Genomic DNA, 18970 nt, shown 5'->3' on the forward strand with positions numbered 1-18970 from the left:
AAAAAAATACAAGAATATTATATTTTTTCAAGAAAACCATAGAAAAAATATTTTTTTACACATAAAAAATATAAGTATATATATAAATATATAAAAAAAGAATTGGGCCGTCTTAAGAAATTGTTCATTGGATCATGTGTGAAATAAATGCAGAAGATAAATTGGCAACTTTAATAGTTCATGGGCTTTTTCAAAACTCAATTTTGGGCCCAATCAAAGATCAAAGGAAAAACAATTCTTCCGTCAAAAATTAAAGAAAAAAATGTAAGTAGAAGGGGTCATTTGCAAAATATAGTATTTTGACGTTTGAAACGTCTAGTTAATTTTGACGAAAAAAACTAACGAAAGCTACCCCGATCAAATACAAGGGGGGTTATATGCAAATATTACGAGTACAAGGGGGTCATCTACAAAAACTTGCATCATAGGGGGTCAAATGCTATTTACCCCAAACTTATTTGTGTATAACTTTTGTTTTTTTGTTTTTTCTTTTGTCGGAATATTATCAAGACTGCCTGAGAAGATTTTTCATCATCCCTTAATTGAATGTAACAGCACTACAGCACACAGATTCACAAATCATAAATAAATTCTCACCCTTTAATCTTTATACACAAAATTAATAATATTCCCTTCTCTCTCCTCACTTTCTCTCTCTACAATCGATACTGTCCATCTCCAACTCCCCTCATTCTGTACTTTTTCTTTCATGGTTTTTTTTATCGATTTCGAATTTATCAAGATTCTGCCCTAATTTCAAAAGATTCAGGGACTTGTTAGCTGTTCAATTGGGTATGTGAGAACAAACATTTTCAATTACCCATTAACATTTCTTCTTCAATTTTGAAACTTATTGCACTGTGTTTTTTCTCGAATTAGTTTTTGATTGCGTTGATTTTCATGTTGATGCTTTTGATTTTGATTGTTTCAAGGGTATATGCTACTTTCCTTTTATGGCGGCTTCTAAATTGGGGAAATATTAAAATAATTCGAAAAAAAAAATTGGGATTGTTATCTGTACTTCATCTTTGAAGAATTAAAATTGGAGTGATTTATGGGTTGATTAATCGAATGCATAAGTATTGATTTCTGCATTGAGTTTCTGTACTCTGTATTACAATTTACACTGATTAAATATCTGCTTGTTCATATGTCAGTTAGAGATGGGAATATACCTCAGCACTCCAAAAACGGAGAAATTTTCGGAAGATGGTGGGAACAATCGCCTTAGTTTCGGTCTTTCCTCCATGCAAGGATGGCGCGCTTCCATGGAAGACGCTGTAAGTATTTTCCATCAATTCCGATAGTAGCATATGCATATACGTTTCGTATAGTTACGGATCGTCTTAACTTTTGCGTTAGTTGGATAATTTTGAAGTTGAATGTTAGCGTGAGCTTTTCTTTCGGGTTTATGTGATTGATAGCTGTTGAAGATGAATCTTGTTTTTTTTCGATAGTTATTATATGTAATGATGTATTGTTCTTGTAGATGTAATGTTGTATTAGAATCAGGCTAGTTGTCACTGAATTTGATTGTCGTTCTTCCTTTTAGCATGCGGCACTCCCGAATTTGGATAACTCGACGTCATTCTTTGGTGTTTATGATGGTCATGGAGGTATGTTGGTTCGATTCTACTTTTTTGGTTTTTTAAATGACCACTTATCATATAAATTTCAAAATTTCAGTATCATGCACATACTTTTGAGACGAAAGACGTAAAATCAGGCGTAGAGACGATATTCTTGATGTTCGTTCTCGGCAATTACTCTTATGTTCCAGTTATTATACTTTATAACAGTATGTAAAAAATAGTACATTTACGACATCTTCGAGTCAACCTTTTGTGTCATCCTTTCACTAATGGTGGTGGTTGAAAATCCGGTTGGATATTCCCGATTGGTGGTAGTTATTCAATCGAGAAAGTTGTTTGAGCAAAATTCTATCTGATAAATATCTAGTGGCGATTTCTGCTACTATATAAACACACAAACGTAACTTCACAATTTGATGAACATGCTCGCTTTGTCGTTGAAATAAGTTATACTGCTGTCTGTAGGCAATTTGTTAGATAATTGTTGGTTACGAGGAATTAAGTTCAGATTCCACTTAGGTTCGGCGGTATCTATTGGTTTTCGACTTGTCGTCTTATTTGTTTACACATTTATTAAAGTTCTCTCTTCTTTGTTATTTTGGCGGAAAGATTTGTTTGTTCGGTTGGTTGGCATGTCGGACATTCATTTTCATTTCCTTAAATAACGGGGATTAAGATATTTGTAACTTTAAATTCGTTAATCCGATTGTCGTCCCTTTTGACATCAAAGGCAAAGTGGTGGCCAAATTCTGTGCTAAGTACCTTCACGAGCAAGTAATCAAGAATGAAGCATATTCAACCGGTGATATCGGAACTTCTGTTCAAAAAGCATTTTTCAGGTCATTTTCAAGTCTCATACTTTTTCGAATAAAATCTTCCCCCCCCCCCCCCCCCCCCCCCCCTTTTTTTTTAATTATTATTATTTTTTTTAATTTTTTAGGATCGACGAAATGATGCTTGGACAGAGAGGCTGGAGGGAATTGGCTATTCTCGGTGATAAAATGAACAAGTTTAGTGGGATGATCGAGGGTTTGATATGGTCACCGAGAAGTGGTCAAAAGAATATCCAAGCCGACAATTGGGCGTTCGAGGAGGTGCTATTTATTTACATAAATACGATTCCTCCTTAGCTGCCATTTCTTTTCTCGTACCTAACTTAAAACTTCAACTCGTGTATTTATTTGTTTGGTTAGGGACCACACTCTGATTTTTCCGGACCCACTTCTGGCTGTACTGCATGTGTTGCAATCATTAGAGAGAATCAACTCGTTGTCGCAAATGCCGGCGACTCTCGTTGCATTATTTCTAGGAATGGCCAGGTAAAATATTGAATTAAAAAAATTGTTTTTTTCATGTAATATATTTTAACAAAACAATGTGAGTTAATTTGGGTTCTTTGTGATTTTAGGCATACAATCTTTCGATGGACCATAAACCCGATCTTGAGGTTGAGAGGGAGAGAATATTAAAAGCGGGTGGTTTTATCCATGCGGGTCGAGTCAACGGCAGTTTGAATCTTTCAAGAGCTATCGGTATTAATTGATATTCTTTATAATTTTGACTATTTATTAGGTATGAATGTTGTGAAAATAATTTAATGAACAAATGCGACGTGTAATGTAAATTCCAGGTGATATGGAATTCAAGCAGAACAAGATTTTGCCTGCGGAGAAGCAAATTGTTACTGCCGATCCAGATATTAATATTGTGAGTTTCTTTTTTCCGTAATGTGTATATTAAAACAAAAAATATTAAAAATTGTACGGTGGTTTGATTGGCTAATATACTTAAAATTTATAAACCAGGTTGAACTTTGCGACGATGATGAGTTCATTGTGCTTGCATGTGACGGTATTTGGTACGCAATCGAATCTCCGTTTTTTATATACCATGTTTTAGTAATGAAGAAATTCGCCTTCCGATAAAAAACTCTTGGAATTGGCACTTTCGGAATAATTCCAATTTTTTTTTCCAAAAGTGGAGAACTAATTCCAATTGAGTTTCCAAAAAAATCGGAAATGATAGTGAGAAAACTTGTTCATGGATCAGAAATTTTCGGATCAAATCAACAGAATTTCGAAATTTCTGTTTTTTTAGTCACGTGTAATGAAAATAGTCAAATACATAATATTGATAATATAAGTGTAATTTAGGGAAACAAAATTGGAATTTTCGGAAATTTGAATCGGATGGGAAATTGAAATCTGATATGAATTCCAATTCTGTCAAAAAAAAAAAAAAATCGGAAATTGGAACTTTTGGAATTCAGAATAAAAAATAATGTTCCAAAATCGGAAATGCTCGGATCAGAATCGGCCGAATTCGGAAAATTGCGTTCCGAGACTAATTAATCCAGTTTCATATGTTGTCTGCGTTTAAATAATTCAGGGATTGCATGTCAAGCCAACAACTAGTGGATTTTGTACGCGAGCAGCTCAAACGCGTAAGTGGAATACCTAACTCTCGTTTTTTACGGTGGATTTGAAATCCACTCTATATATTCATTTTTCGATTTGCTGTAAGCAGGAAAGTAAGCTTTCGTTGGTGTGTGAGAAAGTGCTGGATAGGTGCCTTGCACCTACTACTGCAAGAGGCGAGGGCTGCGATAATATGACCATGATTTTGGTGCAATTTAAAAAATCGAACCAATCGGGAGAGCCTTCTAAGGAAGTGGAGATTGAGTCGAAGAGCGAGTCCTAAAATTCGGCAAAGACTCGTTCGTAATATCTGATTTTATATCGAACCCCTTTTGTAAATGCATATATAGTTTTGTTATTAATGATTTGATATAATCTTTGTTTTGTCGTATGATGAAGTTGATGTGTGAAAATATTGTATTCTGTTATTGAAAAACCGCAAAGGGGTAGTTTTGTCAATTAAGAGTTTTTTCTTCTAAAATCGAGGTTATTTAATAATTTTGTTAATCGGCATTAACCTTATATGACACTTAAAAAGAAACACACGTATCCATGTATATATTTTTGTGATTTTTTGGGTAAAATAACGTAACAGAATGAATGGATTGTCTAAATTGCCCTTTTATTAAATAAATAAATAAATCATGGGTAATTACGCAATAACCCCTGAGATAGGATAAAATCTTACAGTTACCCCATGTGGGTATATTACATTTATCTCATAAGGGTAATTTTGAAAATTCAGAACGAATATTACATGGAATGTTCAAGATTACGTTATTCATAACTTCAGGATGTAATTGTAAGACGGAGGAACAACTGAGGGAATATTTATAATTAGCAATATTACAAGGGTCTGTAAGTTAATTTAGTCTTACTTCAGGGATGCCCGAAATTTACCAAATTATTTTTTTAGTCTTGTAATATAATAGTTCTAGTTAGATGAAATACAACTCACCACCTAGCAATTTCTAAACAAGTTGGTGAACTTTGACTCGGTCAACCAAGATATTTGCTTTTCTTTATGTACACACCAAGTTTGAAAAGCTGTTTCCTTGCTAATCACTTAGAATCAAGTGAATGCTTTTGACTTTTCCTACTTGATAAGTGATTATATATAGCTGGAAAAAATTCTCAATAATCACACTAAAAAAAGAAGAACAAAAACCACTTTATATAGAGAGTATACATATCTTTATCTTTTGTCTGTTATTAGGAAAAAAAAAATGGAGAAAAAAGTCGAGGAAACACTACTCGAGCGAAAGACAAGCTGGGACGGCCAAAAACTCGTGAAGTACGACGGTTTTTGGTTCTCTGAAATGTTTTTCCAACAAATATTATCGGCTCAAAACCACTTCGTCGCAAAAGATTCCGACGTAATACTGTCGACTGTTCCTAAATCAGGAACCACCTGGTTGAAAGCCCTGGCTTTCGCCGTAGCCAATCGCGGCATTCATCCAAATACCGATCGAAACCCTCTACTCACTTCTAATCCTCACACACTTGTGCATTCGATCGAAATTAATCTTTTTCACCGAGAAAATCCGAATCTTGAATACCTCTCGTCAAGTAATACTAGTACAAGTTCAAGAATGTTATCCACACACATGCCGTTCGAAATCCTTCCGATTTCTATCCGTGAATCCGCATGCAAAATTATCTACGTCTGCAGAAACCCTTTGGACCAGTTCACATCGCTCCGCCATTTCTTGATCGAAAATAGGATTAAGAAAGACGTGGTCCCACTTGGACTGGACGAGTCGTTCGACATGTTTTGTGACGGAATTCACGGGTTCGGTCCGTTTTGGGACCATATTCTTGGATACTGGAATGCGCATTTGGAGAATCCTGGCAAAGTGTTGTTTCTGAAGTATGAGGATTTGAAAGAGGATATTGGTTTCAACGTTAAGAAGATTGCCGAGTTTTTGGAGTGCCCGTTTTCGTTTGAGGAAGAAAAACGAGGGGCGGTGGAAGAAATATCGAGGTTGTGTAGTTTCGATAATTTGAAGAATGTGGAGGTGAATAAGAATGGATATGTGATGGATGGTTTATTGAAAAATAGTACGTTTTTTAGGAAAGGAGAGGTCGGAGATTGGACGAATTATTTGAATCACGAAATGGCGGAACGAATGAAGAAGCTTATGCAGAGCAAGTTCGAGGGATCCGGTTTAATGTTCAAGACCTAAACATTAAGGCATTTTATTTTTATTTTTAATCAATAAATTTCTATGATATGTTATGCTTCAATTGATTTGATTTTCTGCTTAGAATAAGATGTTGTTGTTGTATTAATTGAAGGTGTGTATTTTTCTGTCAATTGGCTAATATGGCTATTTTAAAATAATTTGGCATTGTTATTTAAGTTCTGTCTGTTTCAAGTTTCAACCCTGGTTTTATAAAAGGGCAAATTGCACTTTTTCCCCTCAAAAGAATCATTATTTGCACTTTTTCCCCTCAAAATAAAAAAAATGTGACTGTCCCCTCCTTAAAATATAGAGCTTGGTGCACTTTGCCCCAAACGTGTCGCCGTATTAAAGGTGGATATGTCATTTTACCCTTTTCCGCTTGAAAATCCTTCTTTCGGGATTACTTAGGGCTCCCATATTAACAAAAGAGTAAAAAGCAGTTTGCCCCCTAAATTATGGGCCGATTTGCACTTTACCCCCCAAACAAAAATTTTTTGCACGTTTTTACCTAAACTCGTTAATTCGTTGCACGGTGCCCCCTGAACTCAATTTTCCGGCAATTTTGACCGGAATGTTAAAACATGTGCTTTGCACGTGAGATTTTGAGGGGTAAATTCGCCCCTTCACTTGCATCTTTAATATTAAAGGCAAATAAATATTAAAAAAAAAAAAAAAAAAGAAAGAAAAAAGAAAATAAAAAATAAAATAAAATAAAAAGAAAAAAAAAGGAAAAAAAAAAGCTTTCATCCATCAGACCATCACCCACGTTCATTCCCAAAAACCCATCAGACCATCAGCCATCTTCTTCCCAAAAATCCAATTCATGCCTGCAAAAAAAAAATCTGAAACACTAATTTAAAAAAATTCCAAAATTCTCCGATGACCACCACCGCTCCTCCTCTCACGGATATAGCTTCGTCGGCGAGCCAGGTAACATTCTCCGCCGAAAAAATAACAGCACCATCCATCTCCGATAATTGGTGCACTACATCTCCTCGGCGGCTCAGATCCGGTTCAAATAAAATGTCTTCAAATCCTATTTTGCCCATAGATCCAAAGAAGATGGGGATGAGGTTAGGATATTTGACGTCGGAGGAGCAGAGGCGGAGATGGTGATTTCTTAAAAAAGAAAAATTGGGAAGGTAATGAATACGCTCCGATGCATCCAAAATTCGGATCTACAACTGCAGAAGAGGAAACACGATCAATGCTTCGATATGGGATAATTCTGCAATTGCACAAATTTTCAATAAATTAATTTCAGTGAAATTCGCGTGTTCGTTTAATGATGAAATAAAATTGGAGGAAAATAAAAGTTGGAAGAGTGCGCGTCGGGAAAAAATTACAGAGTGAGGAATAGTTGCCTGTGGCGCGGTGTTGTGAACCGTGAAACGAGGTAGGTGACGGCGGCGGGTTGAAATTAGTTTAGAGGTGGAATCAAGGTGGGGAAGGTGGAGGTGGAGATGATTTGCCGGTGATGGTGATTTCTTAAAAAGAAATTGGGGAATATTTGTTTTATACTTGTATGGTCGAAGACTCGATCGGTAAATGGAGGAAACGAGGCAAGTAATGGCGGTGAGTTGGAAATAGTTTAGAGGTGGAAGTGATGATTTGCTGCGGTGGGATTGGTGGTCGGTGGTTGCGATAGAGTGGAGGACGGTGGCTGATGGATTTTTTGGGATGGTGATGGCACGGTGGGCGAAGGGAAGAAGAAGACTCAATATATTTTTCTTTTTTCTTTTTTGTTTTTTGTTTTTTAAAGATTAATTTATATTTAATATACAGCATGTAAGTGAATGGACGAATATACCCCTGCAAATGTCACGTGCAAGTCACATGTTTCAACTTTTCGGACAAAATTGCCGGAAAATTAAGTTCAGGGGGCACCGTGCAACGAATTAACGAGTTTAGGTAAAAACGTGCAATTTTTTTTTGTTTGGGGGGTAAAGTGCAAATCGACCCATAGTTTAGGGGGTAAACTGCTTTTTACTCTTAACAAAATTATCTTTGCAATGTTATGAAATTCGCTTCCAAATTAGACGAAGTTCTCTTGCAAATTCAACAAAATTTATTCTTTATTCTTTATAATCATCGTAAGATGGGGGTAAATGTTTAAATGACATTTAAAGTCTTAAAAGATGAAATTACCCTTCCAATTTACCATAATCCGACAAAAATTAGATCGAACATTTAGGGCAGAATCCATCGAGGGGACAATTTCATTTTTGTATTTTGAGGAGGGAAAGTGCAAAAATGAGATTCTTTTGAGGGAGCGAAGTCTAATTTGCCTTTCATAAAAATAAATAAATAAAAATATTAATATTTAACACTACATGGAGTGCATATCGGGCACAGGCGGATGGATGCCAAAAAACAAATATCGAAAAACCTCACCAAAAAAAAAAAAAAAAAAAACTTGCCGCACAGGCTGAGCTATCGCTTGGTGTTGATTTCGATCCGATAATTTCCGATTTTAGAGCAATTTTTTGTTATTCCAATTCCGAAGTTGTGATTATCCATCTCACAATTAGTTTTTCATCTCGAGAAAAAAAAAATGGTTACTTTTGGAAACATTTTTGTTTATTCAGATTGACCAAAAATAAAATCAATCATTGCTGGACCGAATCTAAGTTAGTTGATTTTATTTATATATTTTTTAATAAAAAAAAATATTAAAGTCCATTATTTGATTTGACTATACGTAACCCCTTTGGGGACCATGCATTAATAATACAACAGACAACTTAAATCTATCCGATCCGATCCGATCCGATTTCACAATCATACTAAAGAAGAAGAAGAAACCATACACAATCTCTTTTCTCTATTGAAAATGGAGAAGAAGCACGTGCTTGATAACGACGATGAACTTCTAGAGCGGCGCACGGGGTGGGACGGCCAACATCTCGTCAACTACGAGGGCTTTTGGTTCCCGGAGATGTTTCTCCCATCAATACGGTCCTCTCAAAACAACTTCGTCGCAAAAAACACCGACATAATATTAGCAACGGTTCCTAAGTCAGGAACCACCTGGTTGAAAGCCCTCACTTTTTCCGTCGCCAAACGCGGTATCTACGCCGTCGATCAAAGCCCTCTACTCAAATCAAACCCTCACAAACTCGTGCCTTTCATCCAAGAATACATCGGTGACGAACATGATAAGCTGCTACCGATGGGAAATGTTTCCGGTCCGAGAATCTTGTCGAGCCACGTGCCTTTCGGCATGCTGCCTTATTCCGTCGCTAAATCCGAATGCAAGATTATCTACTTGTGCAGAAACCCTCTGGACCAGTTCATCTCGCTCCACCATTTCTTCGCCAGCAACAAGATCGAAAAAGAGGCGGTCCCACTTGGGTTCGAGGAATCTTTCGACATGTTCTGTCAAGGAATCATCGGATTCGGCCCGTTTTGGGAGCATATGATTGGGTACTGGAACGCCCATTTGGAGAACCCTAAAAAAATGTTGTTTCTGAAGTACGAGGACTTGAAGGAGGACATTGTTTTCAATGTGAAGAAGATTGCCGAGTTTATGGGGTGCCCTTTTTCGGAGGAGGAAGTCGGAAAAGGGGTGGTGGAAGAAATATCGAAGCTGTGCAGCTTCGGGAATTTGAAGAATTTGGAGGTGAACAAGAATGGACATGTTATGGACGGTGTGTTGAAAAACAATACATTTTTCAGAAAGGGAGAAGTCGGAGATTGGGCGAATTATCTGAGTTCTGAAATGGCTGAACGCATGAAGAAACTCATGGAGATCAAATTCGAGGGCTCTGGTTTAACGTTCAAGATCTGAAGTCAAGTCAACCACGGAAGTTGTAATTTTCTATTATGTATTTCATTAATATTCTTCGAAAGCATATTGTTGTTGTTTTTGTTGTTGTTGTTGTAGTTGTTTTGGAATTGTAACTTTATAAATTTGGTGTTTGTGTTGATTCTAATAGTTGGAGTTAAATGCAAAACCACCCCCTGTGTAATTCCTAAAGGCCAAAAAACCCCCTGGGAAAAAATAAGTCACCAAAAACCCCCTAACAAGTGTTCAATGAAGCACACTCGACCCTTTTTTGTTTTTGTCTGTTGACCGCCCGCGAAAAGACAAAAATGCCCTTCAGATAAATATATCAAACCTCTAGAATTTTATGACTTAAATGAAATTTTCAAAATTTTCAATTCAGTCCCTAGCACTTTCAATTTAGCCCTCTTCTCCAATTGAAAAAAAAAAAAAACGCACACTTCAATTTCAATTTCTCAGCTCATAGCTCAACGGCGGCTGCAACGGCAGCTGTGTTTGAGAGGATTTTGCGATGGGCTTTGCTATTCGTCGGAGAATTCGACGAAGTGTAGCTCGCCGGACCTCGATTGGCGACGACTTTAGAGAAGATCTGAACTTGCGGCGGCGGCAGCGGCGGCGGCAGCAGCGGCGGCGGCAGCAGCGGCGGCAGCAACGGCGGCGGCGGTCGCTGGGCAACGTCGGAGAAGATGGCGATGTCGGACAACAAAATGGGCGAAGAAGATGAATTAGGGGTTGGTCAGTTTGACGGGAGGAAGAAATTCCGATTTCTTTTTTCTTTTTTTTCTTTTTTTTTGTTTTTTTATTGTGTTTTGTTCTTTTTTAATTATTTCATTTATATTTAGTGATTTTTTTCTTTTGTTTTTGTTTAAAATGGTAGAAAAACTAAGAGAGATTTAGAGGGGCATTTGCGTCTTTTCACACAAAAAACGCACCAGCAGTCGCGTTGGTAGCGCGTGCATGACACGAATGAGATAGAGGGGGGTTTATGACTTTGACTACTAATCACAGGGGGGTTTTAGTCACTTAATTTTACCTAGGGGGTTTTTTGGTGTTTAGGAAAATCACAGGGGGTGTTTTTGCATTTAACTCCTAATAGTTGTGCTCATTTTCAATTTTTTAACGTTGACCACAAAAAATATAGACTATTTTAGTTCATTTTGAAGTTTAGTGATTATTTTATACGTTCGATATAGTTCAGATAGACAAAATAAAATTTACCTTAAAATTTTATGGATAATATTTACTGACTGGGAGTGCCAAAGAAATAAGGCATCTTCCTGTTAATTGTGGCTCTAGCAGTCTAGCTCATTTGATTCTAATTTAGTTAATTATGTTTTAGGCTTAATTAATTACCAAAGTTAATTAATTTGTAGCACCGAGCCCCCTACTGATTATGGCCAACTTTTTTAATTCGAAAGTAGCCCAGCTAATTTAATTGCCACCCCTAGCTCAATTGTTTCTTGAAAATTAACCCCAAAGACTATATATAATTAATATTGCCAACGCTTAAATTTTTTTATTCTAATTTCCGAAATTATTATTATCTATTTCATAATTAGTTTTTCATTTTCGAAAAAGAAATGATTACTTTCAGAAACATTTTTTCTTATTCAGATTGACCGAAAATAAAATCAATCATAATTGCTGGATCGAATCTAAGTTAGTTGATTTTATTTATTTGTTAATAAAAAAATATATTAAAATCCACTATTTGATTTGACTATACGTAGCCTCTTTGGGGACCATGCATTAATACAACAGACAACTTAAATGTATCCAATCCGATCCGATTTCACAATCATACTAAAAAAAGAGAAGAAGAAGAAGAAACCATACACAATCTCTTTTCTCTTTTGAAAATGGAGAAGAAGCACGTGCTTGATAACGACGATGAACTTCTAGAGCGGCGCACGGGATGGGACGGCCAACGTCTCGTCAACTACGGCGGCTTTTGGTTCCCGGAGATGTTTCTCCAATCAATACGGTCCGCTCGAAGCGACTTCGTCGCCAAAAACACCGACGTAATATTAGCAACGGCTCCCAAAGCAGGAACCACCTGGCTGAAAGCCCTCACTTTTTCCGTTGCTAATCGCGGCATCCACGCTGTCGATCAAAGCCCTCTACTCAATTCCAATCCTCACAAACTCGTGCCTTTCATCGAAGAATATATGGGTGAACATTACAATCCGCCACCGCCGGAAGATGTTTCCAATCCGAGAATCTTTGCAAGCCACATGCCTTTCGGCATGCTACCTGATTCCGTCGCTAAATCCGAATGCAAGATTATCTACTTGTGCAGAAACCCTCTAGACCAGTTCATCTCGCTCCACCACTTCTTCGCCAGCAACAAGATCGAAAAAGATGCGGTCCCGCTTGGGTTCGAGGAATCATTCGACATGTTCTGTCAAGGAATCATCGGATTCGGCCCGTTTTGGGAGCATATGATTGGGTACTGGAACGCCCATTTGGAGAACCCTAAAAAAGTGTTGTTTCTAAAGTACGAGGATTTGAAAGAGGACATTGTTCTCAATGTGAAGAAGATTGCCGAGTTTGTTGGGTGCCCTTTTTCGGAGGAGGAAGTCGGAAAAGGGGTGGTGGAAGAAATATCAAAGTTGTGCAGCTTCGGGAATTTGAAGAATTTGGAGGTGAACAAGAATGGATATGTTATGGATGGTGTATTGAAAAATAGTACGTTTTTCAGGAAGGGAGAAGTCGGAGATTGGACGAATTATCTGAGTTCTGAAATGGCTGAACGCATGAAGATACTCATGGAGATCAAGTTCGAGGGCTCTGGTTTAACTTTCAAGATCTGAAGTCAAGTCGATCAATCACTGAATTAAGCTGTGATTGTTTTGTAATGTATTTTATTAATATTCTTCGATTTCGAATGCATATTATATTTTGTTGTTGTTGTTGTTGTTGTTGTTGTTGTTGATTTGGAAATAAATGTAACTTTGGTGTTTTTGTTGATTTAACATTTGTGCTCATTTTCATGTTTAAATATGCTTGTTCAATATTAATATTGCAAACCAAACCATTATATATAGAGGGGTTCTGATCATTAGCATCAATATTAGCATTAATTTTGATGATCAAGTTAGTTATCGATTTTTTGAGGACATTAATTTTTTAAATTAATCAAACAAATATATATATATATATATAAATGCTCGAAAACCCGAAACTCCAAAATTCGAAACCCCAAAACCCGAAACCCGATATATATATATATACTGTACTGTACTCATGTGTAGTGGCTATTTTTTTAACGTGAAACGCATGCAATTAATGTAGGGGACATCTTTTAGTTGTGGTTGTAGTCTCTTTAATTGTTGGCTATACTATATATGCATGTTGTAATGACAATTTGCAAAGTCTATCTTTAGAGAAAAAATAAATAAATAAAATAACATCTACATGCATCAATCATCATCGTGTAGAGTCAATGAAAATTATATATATTCCCTCATGTTTTTTTTATTAACATCTAAGCGTATTGCATATAAGATATTTTGTATTGTTTTTTTTTTTTCTTTTTTTTTTTTTTGAGAAATGTGTATATTTCTGAACTAAAGATCTGATTAATTAAATCTTTATTTGGACGACCAATAAATCCCAATCTCGAACAACTTTCGAGTTTCGAGTCCACGAATCAAATCAATAACAACACGCATGCCTTTCGAAACCCTAGCTGATTCGATACGTGAACTCCAATGTACGTAAATATTATTATCCACTTGCGTACTCTCTCCGCCAGTTCTTGATCGAAATTAAAAAGATGCAGTCCCACTTGGACTAGACGAGACTTTCGACATATTATTAAGCCCGGCCCAAATAGGTTTGTGGGCCCATTATAAGCCGGCCCAAACTCTCCCTTGGACAATTAATTAGCTAGGACAAAGAATTAATGAAGAATTAGGGGCTTTAATTTCAATTATCAATCAGGCTTCAATAGTAATGACTTAATGTGTTATTTGTGCTTTAATTAGTTTGTGTCTTCCAATTATCATTGGAAGAAATATAATTAAAATAACTTTTTATTTATCAATATAATAAATCAACGTTTAATTATAATTTATTTGACATTTAGCTGTAGACTTGGAAAATTTAATATTTTATTTAACATGCTCAATCCAGCCATTAAAGAGTTTTATGGGTCTTGCTTAGTGCTGTTTCAAAAATTATAAAGAATCAAATTGAACTATATATGGATTAATTGTATCCTTGGATTTTGTTTTCAATTTTATTCCAATTTTGACCTATTTGAACTTTACACGTAAAACTCTCTTTTGAGTGCATGCATGATTAATTTTACGTTCCGTGAACGCATTGTTGATCATTTAATTGGCACACGATCCAACCCTATCTTGAAATGCATGCCTTCAATCTATTCTAAATATCCAAAATTAATCCTTTCCTTAACACTATAAAAGAATGCATGCAATTACATTCCTCTTTATTACAATTAATTACACATATCTTTATGGTAAAAGTACATATATATATAAATGGAGAAAAAAGAAGAACCACAAATTAATTATGCTTCTGCTTTTGCTTCTACTTCTGCTTATGATGACGATCGATTCCATGAGAAGTTGCTCCATGAACTCGAGCAACAAACGAATTGGGATGGTCGTCGCCTCGTAAAATACGATGATTTTTGGTACCCGTTAACCATTTTCCGACCAATTTTATCCACTAAAAAATACTTCAAAGCCAAAGAAACCGACATACTATTGTCATCGATTCCTAAATCAGGAATGACCTGGTTAATGGCCCTCGCTTTCACCATAGCGAATAATCGGAGTAATATTATAAGCAATATTACTACAACCACTAATGATGATTATCAAAGCCCACCTTTAGTACTCACTCATCACCCTCACACACTTGTGCCTTTTCTCGAGTTCAATCTCTACTTGCACCAAGAAAACCCTAATCTCGAACATCTTTCGTCTTCTCCGAGAATCTTCTCGACCCACATTCCTTACAAAGCCCTACCCAAATCCATCCTTGAATCTCCATGCAGAATTATCTACATCTGCAGAAACCCTCTGGACCAGTTCATCTCGCACCGCCAGTTTCTGCTCGAGAACAAGATTGAAAAAGACGCGGTCCCACTCGAACTAAACGAGTCTTTCGATATGTTTTGCAACGGAATCCATCCCTTCGGCCCGTTTTGGGAGCATATTCTTGGATATTGGAAAGCCCATTTGGACAATCCTAGGAAAGTGTTGTTTCTAAAATACGAGGATTTGAAGGAAGATATCGTTTTCAATGTTAAGAAGATTGCCGAGTTTTTGGGGTGCCCTTTTTCATTGGAGGAAGAAGAGCGAGGGGTGGTGGAAGAAATATCTAGGGTTTGCAGCTTTGAAAACCTAAAGAATTTGGAGGTGAACAAGAGTGGATATATTCTTGGTGTGCTGAAAAAGAGTTCGTTCTTTAGGAAGGGAGAAGTCGGAGATTGGACCAATTATATGACTCCCGACATGGCTGAACGCATGAAGAAGCTCGTTGCGATCAAGTTTGAGGGGTCTGGTTTAGTGTTGAAAATTTAAGTTTATATTACAAAGCGATCAATAATGAACAAGAGAGAGAGAGAGAGAGAGAGAGAGAGAGAGAGAGAGAGAGAGAGAGAGAGAGAGAGAGAGAGTTAATGTAAGTAATCTATAAATTTCAGGGGGTTGGATATAATTATGAAAAATTAATGGGTTTTTCGTAAATATATCTTACCTTAGGGGCTGTTTGTAATTTACCCAATATTTTTATTTATCAGAACAAAACACTGCAAATAAAACAGAGCAGCAGCACACCCAACCCTTCAAATCTCGGCTTCAGCCACTCTCTTTCCGTTGTACAAATCTTGAATATTCTCTTGCATCATTTGATTTGTATCATCATAGGATAACATTCAAGATATGGCAATGTCTACAAGCGCAGCTCTGCCAGCTCAATTTCACTCCTGCTCTTCTTCTCTCTCCTCATGTAAGCTCTCTCTCTCTCTCTGCACCTTATTTGGTTTAATATGCAATTTTAGGAACAATTGTTTCTGGGTTCTGGTGAGTTTGATTTTTCGATGATTCCGATATTGCAAGAATGAATTTTTACCACATGGGTTTTGCTTGAATTGTGTTTCTTGAAATGTTTTACTTTTAGGGCAAATGAATACACCTACAATTTTTATGATATCTATTGATTTAGGGCAACTGTTCTTCAAGAGAATTATGATACTCTATAGAGATGGAGATTATTGAATCAAGAAACTTCAATTTGGTTCTCATATCTCCTCCTATTTATATTTAATTTGTAACACACTAGTGAAAATAGTAATAGATGTTCATAGGTGAAGTCAAGTGGTAGAAAAGCTTGAAAAAATAGCAAAGCATCGACATAGTTTTGCACGATATGAAATCGTGTAGTAACTCATCATTATTTTCTTCTAAAAGTCTCGACTCTAATTTAGCTGGGGATGACAAAATATACTCGAAAATCTGTTTTACGGGAAGAGATTCCTTTTGTCCTATTGATTTTTGATCGAATTAAACCACCTAGAAAAATAATTATAGCATTTTTTATCGTTTTAAGTAGCTGGAAATATCATGCGTGGGAGTTTGATATTTTAGACTTCGAATCCAGGCTGAAGTTCGCTTGTTAGGCGTTAGCTTTGTATTTTTGGCCCGATGCTATATAAACTAAAAGGGTAAATTACAGTCACCCCTGGTAAGGTCAAATCACGAAAGTAATCCCTCTTGTTTGGCTAATTACAACCACCCCTCAACTATGAATCTTTTTACACGTCCACCGTTATAGTGTTAAATTCAACATAATCTTTTAGATTCCGTGGAATATTCACTAGTTTGCATTCGTTCGTTTTGTGTAAAAATACAGTTTCTGATGCACCACAATCTGATATTTACAAGCCAAGAGACGCATCTTATGATCGTCTTGTTTCAAAATGTAGATCTCGAATGGGGTAAAAGAGGTACAAACTGGAGAATATTCCACATAATCTAGAAGATTCTACTAAATTTGACACTAAATTTGACACTGCAATGATGGATGTGTAAGAAGATTCATAGTTGAGGGGTGGTTGTAATTACCCAAACAAGAGGGATTTTTTCGTAATTTGACATTACCTCAGAGGGTTAACCGTAATTTACCCAACTAAAAATAATGATATGATGTTCCCTTTTTATCGATGCCACGATATTCCCTTTTGTTAATTTTTATAATTCTTGAGATTTTTTTACCATCTTTAGTTGGAATTTCATGATATGATTTTTTTTTTAAATTTGATTTTGTCTTGATGATCTCATTTTGCAATTTCTGCTGCAATAATCTATGTTCGTTTATATTGCATTTCAGATAAAATACGTCAGAATGCAAATATTGTCGGTCTTCCAAATTTGTCTTGCCGAGTAAGTCAAAGTGGGAAGACTAAAAGATCTCTTAGCGTACACGCATTATTCGGCGGCGGAAAGAAAGAAAACGAAAAGGGCGACGATGGTTCAAAGGTACTTCAGATTTACTCACTTGGACAAATATACCCCTCCGATAATTATTCAACTCTCGTCATTTTATAGGTGTTCTAAACGTATAATTGTGCTTGACAATAATAGGCAGGAATATTAGGAAACATGCAAAATTTATACGAGACCGTAAAGAAAGCTCAGATGGTTGTCCAAGTCGAAGCAGTACGGGTGCAAAAAGAACTTGCTGTGTATATATTCCACATTTCGAATTTTTTTCCTTTTTTTTTTTTTTTAATTTACGTTCATTTTTCTTGATTTATAATATTTGGGTTCTCCCCGTACATAATTTATTCCGATTTTACTGTCGAAATTTGCAGAGCTGAATTTGAGGGTTATTGCGAAGGTGAGCTTATAAAGGTACATTCTCGAGATATTTTTTCATGATTAATTTAAAAGATTCGATTTTTATTTTATTTTTTTAAAATGTTATGCTATAGTTTGACGATTTTTTTTTCGTAGGCAACACTCTCTGGGAATCAACAACCTGTTCGTATTGACATAACCGACGCGGCAATGGAATTGGGACCCGAAGTAAGTTTTGTTCGAAATTAATATATGTAAATCAATTCTCGTTTCTTGAAATTTCGACCGAGTCAATGATTTTTTATTTAACGGCTAAGTAATTTTCTCGTTCGATTATTTTCCATGGAGTAAAGGAATGTTTTAATCGTACAGAAACTCTCGCTTCTTGTGACGGAGGCGTACAGAGATGCACACCAGAAGAGTGTTCTGGTAAGACAAGTATAATCGGAATTAAATTTAATTCAATCTTTTTTCTTATTTCTTCGATTTTTAGAGTTTATATATATTTAATGGAAATTCGATTGTTGTTGAAAATAGGCGATGAAAGACAGAATGAGCAATCTAGCTCAGAGTTTGGGAATGCCACCAGGTTTAAGCGAGGGACTCAAGTGATTTGTAAAACGCGCTTTTATAGGAGATATATTTATTTTGTGTCTCCAACGCTTTTTCCAACTTTTACTTTTGTACACAATCTATTTCTTGCTAGAAGAATTTTCCTTTTTTTTTTTTTCCTTTTTTCTGTTTTTAATTATTTACTCCCTCTGTTCGACAATATCCGTCACTTTTAAGATTCTTTTTTGGTTCCATATTATCGTCACTTTGAGAATTTCCGTACAACATAATTACATAATTTTCAATTATGCCCTTCTTAACTCTTCAATACACTCTCTCCATTAATTAATAAAAATAAAAGGGGTCTTAGGATATAGGTTCCTGGTGACAAAACTTATTAGAACTAAATGACAAGTCTAACTAAACATTTGTTTCACATCCTTCATAAATTTTATTCCAAAAATGCCCTTCACACACAAAATATGAAATTTGCATCAAGTAACATTTAAACTGCGTTTACCATTTTTTATTATTCATTTAACATTTTCATTTTGCATCGAACATTTTTTTATTATTTTTTTTACGTACAACACATTTACTC

The 18970-nt window shown here is 35.9% G+C and overlaps 4 protein-coding genes, 1 long non-coding RNA gene and 2 pseudogenes across 6 annotated transcripts; 6 read left to right on the forward strand and 1 right to left on the reverse strand.

Moving 5' to 3' along the window:
- Positions 1-363: 363 nt before the first annotated feature.
- Positions 364-4490, forward strand: LOC105967206 (putative protein phosphatase 2C 21). Its single transcript, XM_012991799.2, has 11 exons — positions 364-792; positions 1158-1280; positions 1553-1616; positions 2323-2431; positions 2533-2686; positions 2786-2911; positions 3001-3124; positions 3223-3299; positions 3398-3450; positions 3981-4035; positions 4119-4490. The coding sequence occupies exons 2-11, from the start codon at positions 1164-1166 to the stop codon at positions 4290-4292; spliced, it is 1053 nt and encodes a 350-aa protein (XP_012847253.1). The 5' UTR covers positions 364-792; positions 1158-1163; the 3' UTR covers positions 4293-4490.
- A 673-nt stretch (positions 4491-5163) lies between these two features.
- Positions 5164-6371, forward strand: LOC105967067 (cytosolic sulfotransferase 15). Its single transcript, XM_012991630.2, has one exon. The coding sequence runs from the start codon at positions 5236-5238 to the stop codon at positions 6193-6195; it is 960 nt and encodes a 319-aa protein (XP_012847084.2). The 5' UTR covers positions 5164-5235; the 3' UTR covers positions 6196-6371.
- Positions 6372-6942: 571 nt separating this feature from the next.
- On the reverse strand, positions 6943-7931 carry LOC148770819 (uncharacterized). Its single transcript, XR_016031186.1, has 2 exons — positions 7542-7931; positions 6943-7423 (listed from the first exon to the last, which is right to left on the reverse strand). It is a non-coding gene; the product is annotated as an uncharacterized LOC148770819 (long non-coding RNA).
- Positions 7932-8955: 1024 nt separating this feature from the next.
- LOC105967233 (cytosolic sulfotransferase 15) lies at positions 8956-10130 on the forward strand. The gene has a single exon (XM_088818096.1). It carries the CDS (start codon positions 9029-9031, stop codon positions 9983-9985), a length of 957 nt encoding a protein of 318 aa, XP_088674222.1. The 5' UTR covers positions 8956-9028; the 3' UTR covers positions 9986-10130.
- A 1711-nt stretch (positions 10131-11841) lies between these two features.
- Positions 11842-12795, forward strand: LOC148770820 (cytosolic sulfotransferase 15 pseudogene; annotated as a pseudogene).
- A 1695-nt stretch (positions 12796-14490) lies between these two features.
- On the forward strand, positions 14491-15779 carry LOC148770821 (cytosolic sulfotransferase 5 pseudogene; annotated as a pseudogene). Its single transcript, XR_016031187.1, has one exon. The product of XR_016031187.1 is annotated as a cytosolic sulfotransferase 5 pseudogene (transcript).
- LOC105967007 (nucleoid-associated protein At4g30620, chloroplastic) lies at positions 15773-18623 on the forward strand. Its single transcript, XM_088818098.1, has 7 exons — positions 15773-15967; positions 17348-17496; positions 17602-17702; positions 17832-17871; positions 17974-18045; positions 18190-18246; positions 18355-18623. Exons 1-7 carry the CDS (start codon positions 15901-15903, stop codon positions 18427-18429), a joined length of 561 nt encoding a protein of 186 aa, XP_088674224.1. The 5' UTR covers positions 15773-15900; the 3' UTR covers positions 18430-18623.
- Positions 18624-18970: the final 347 nt, after the last annotated feature.

This window comes from Erythranthe guttata, chromosome 5 (assembly GCF_056151865.1).
Source record: "Erythranthe guttata isolate IM_541 chromosome 5, IM_541, whole genome shotgun sequence".
Classification (NCBI taxonomy): domain Eukaryota; kingdom Viridiplantae; phylum Streptophyta; class Magnoliopsida; order Lamiales; family Phrymaceae; genus Erythranthe; species Erythranthe guttata.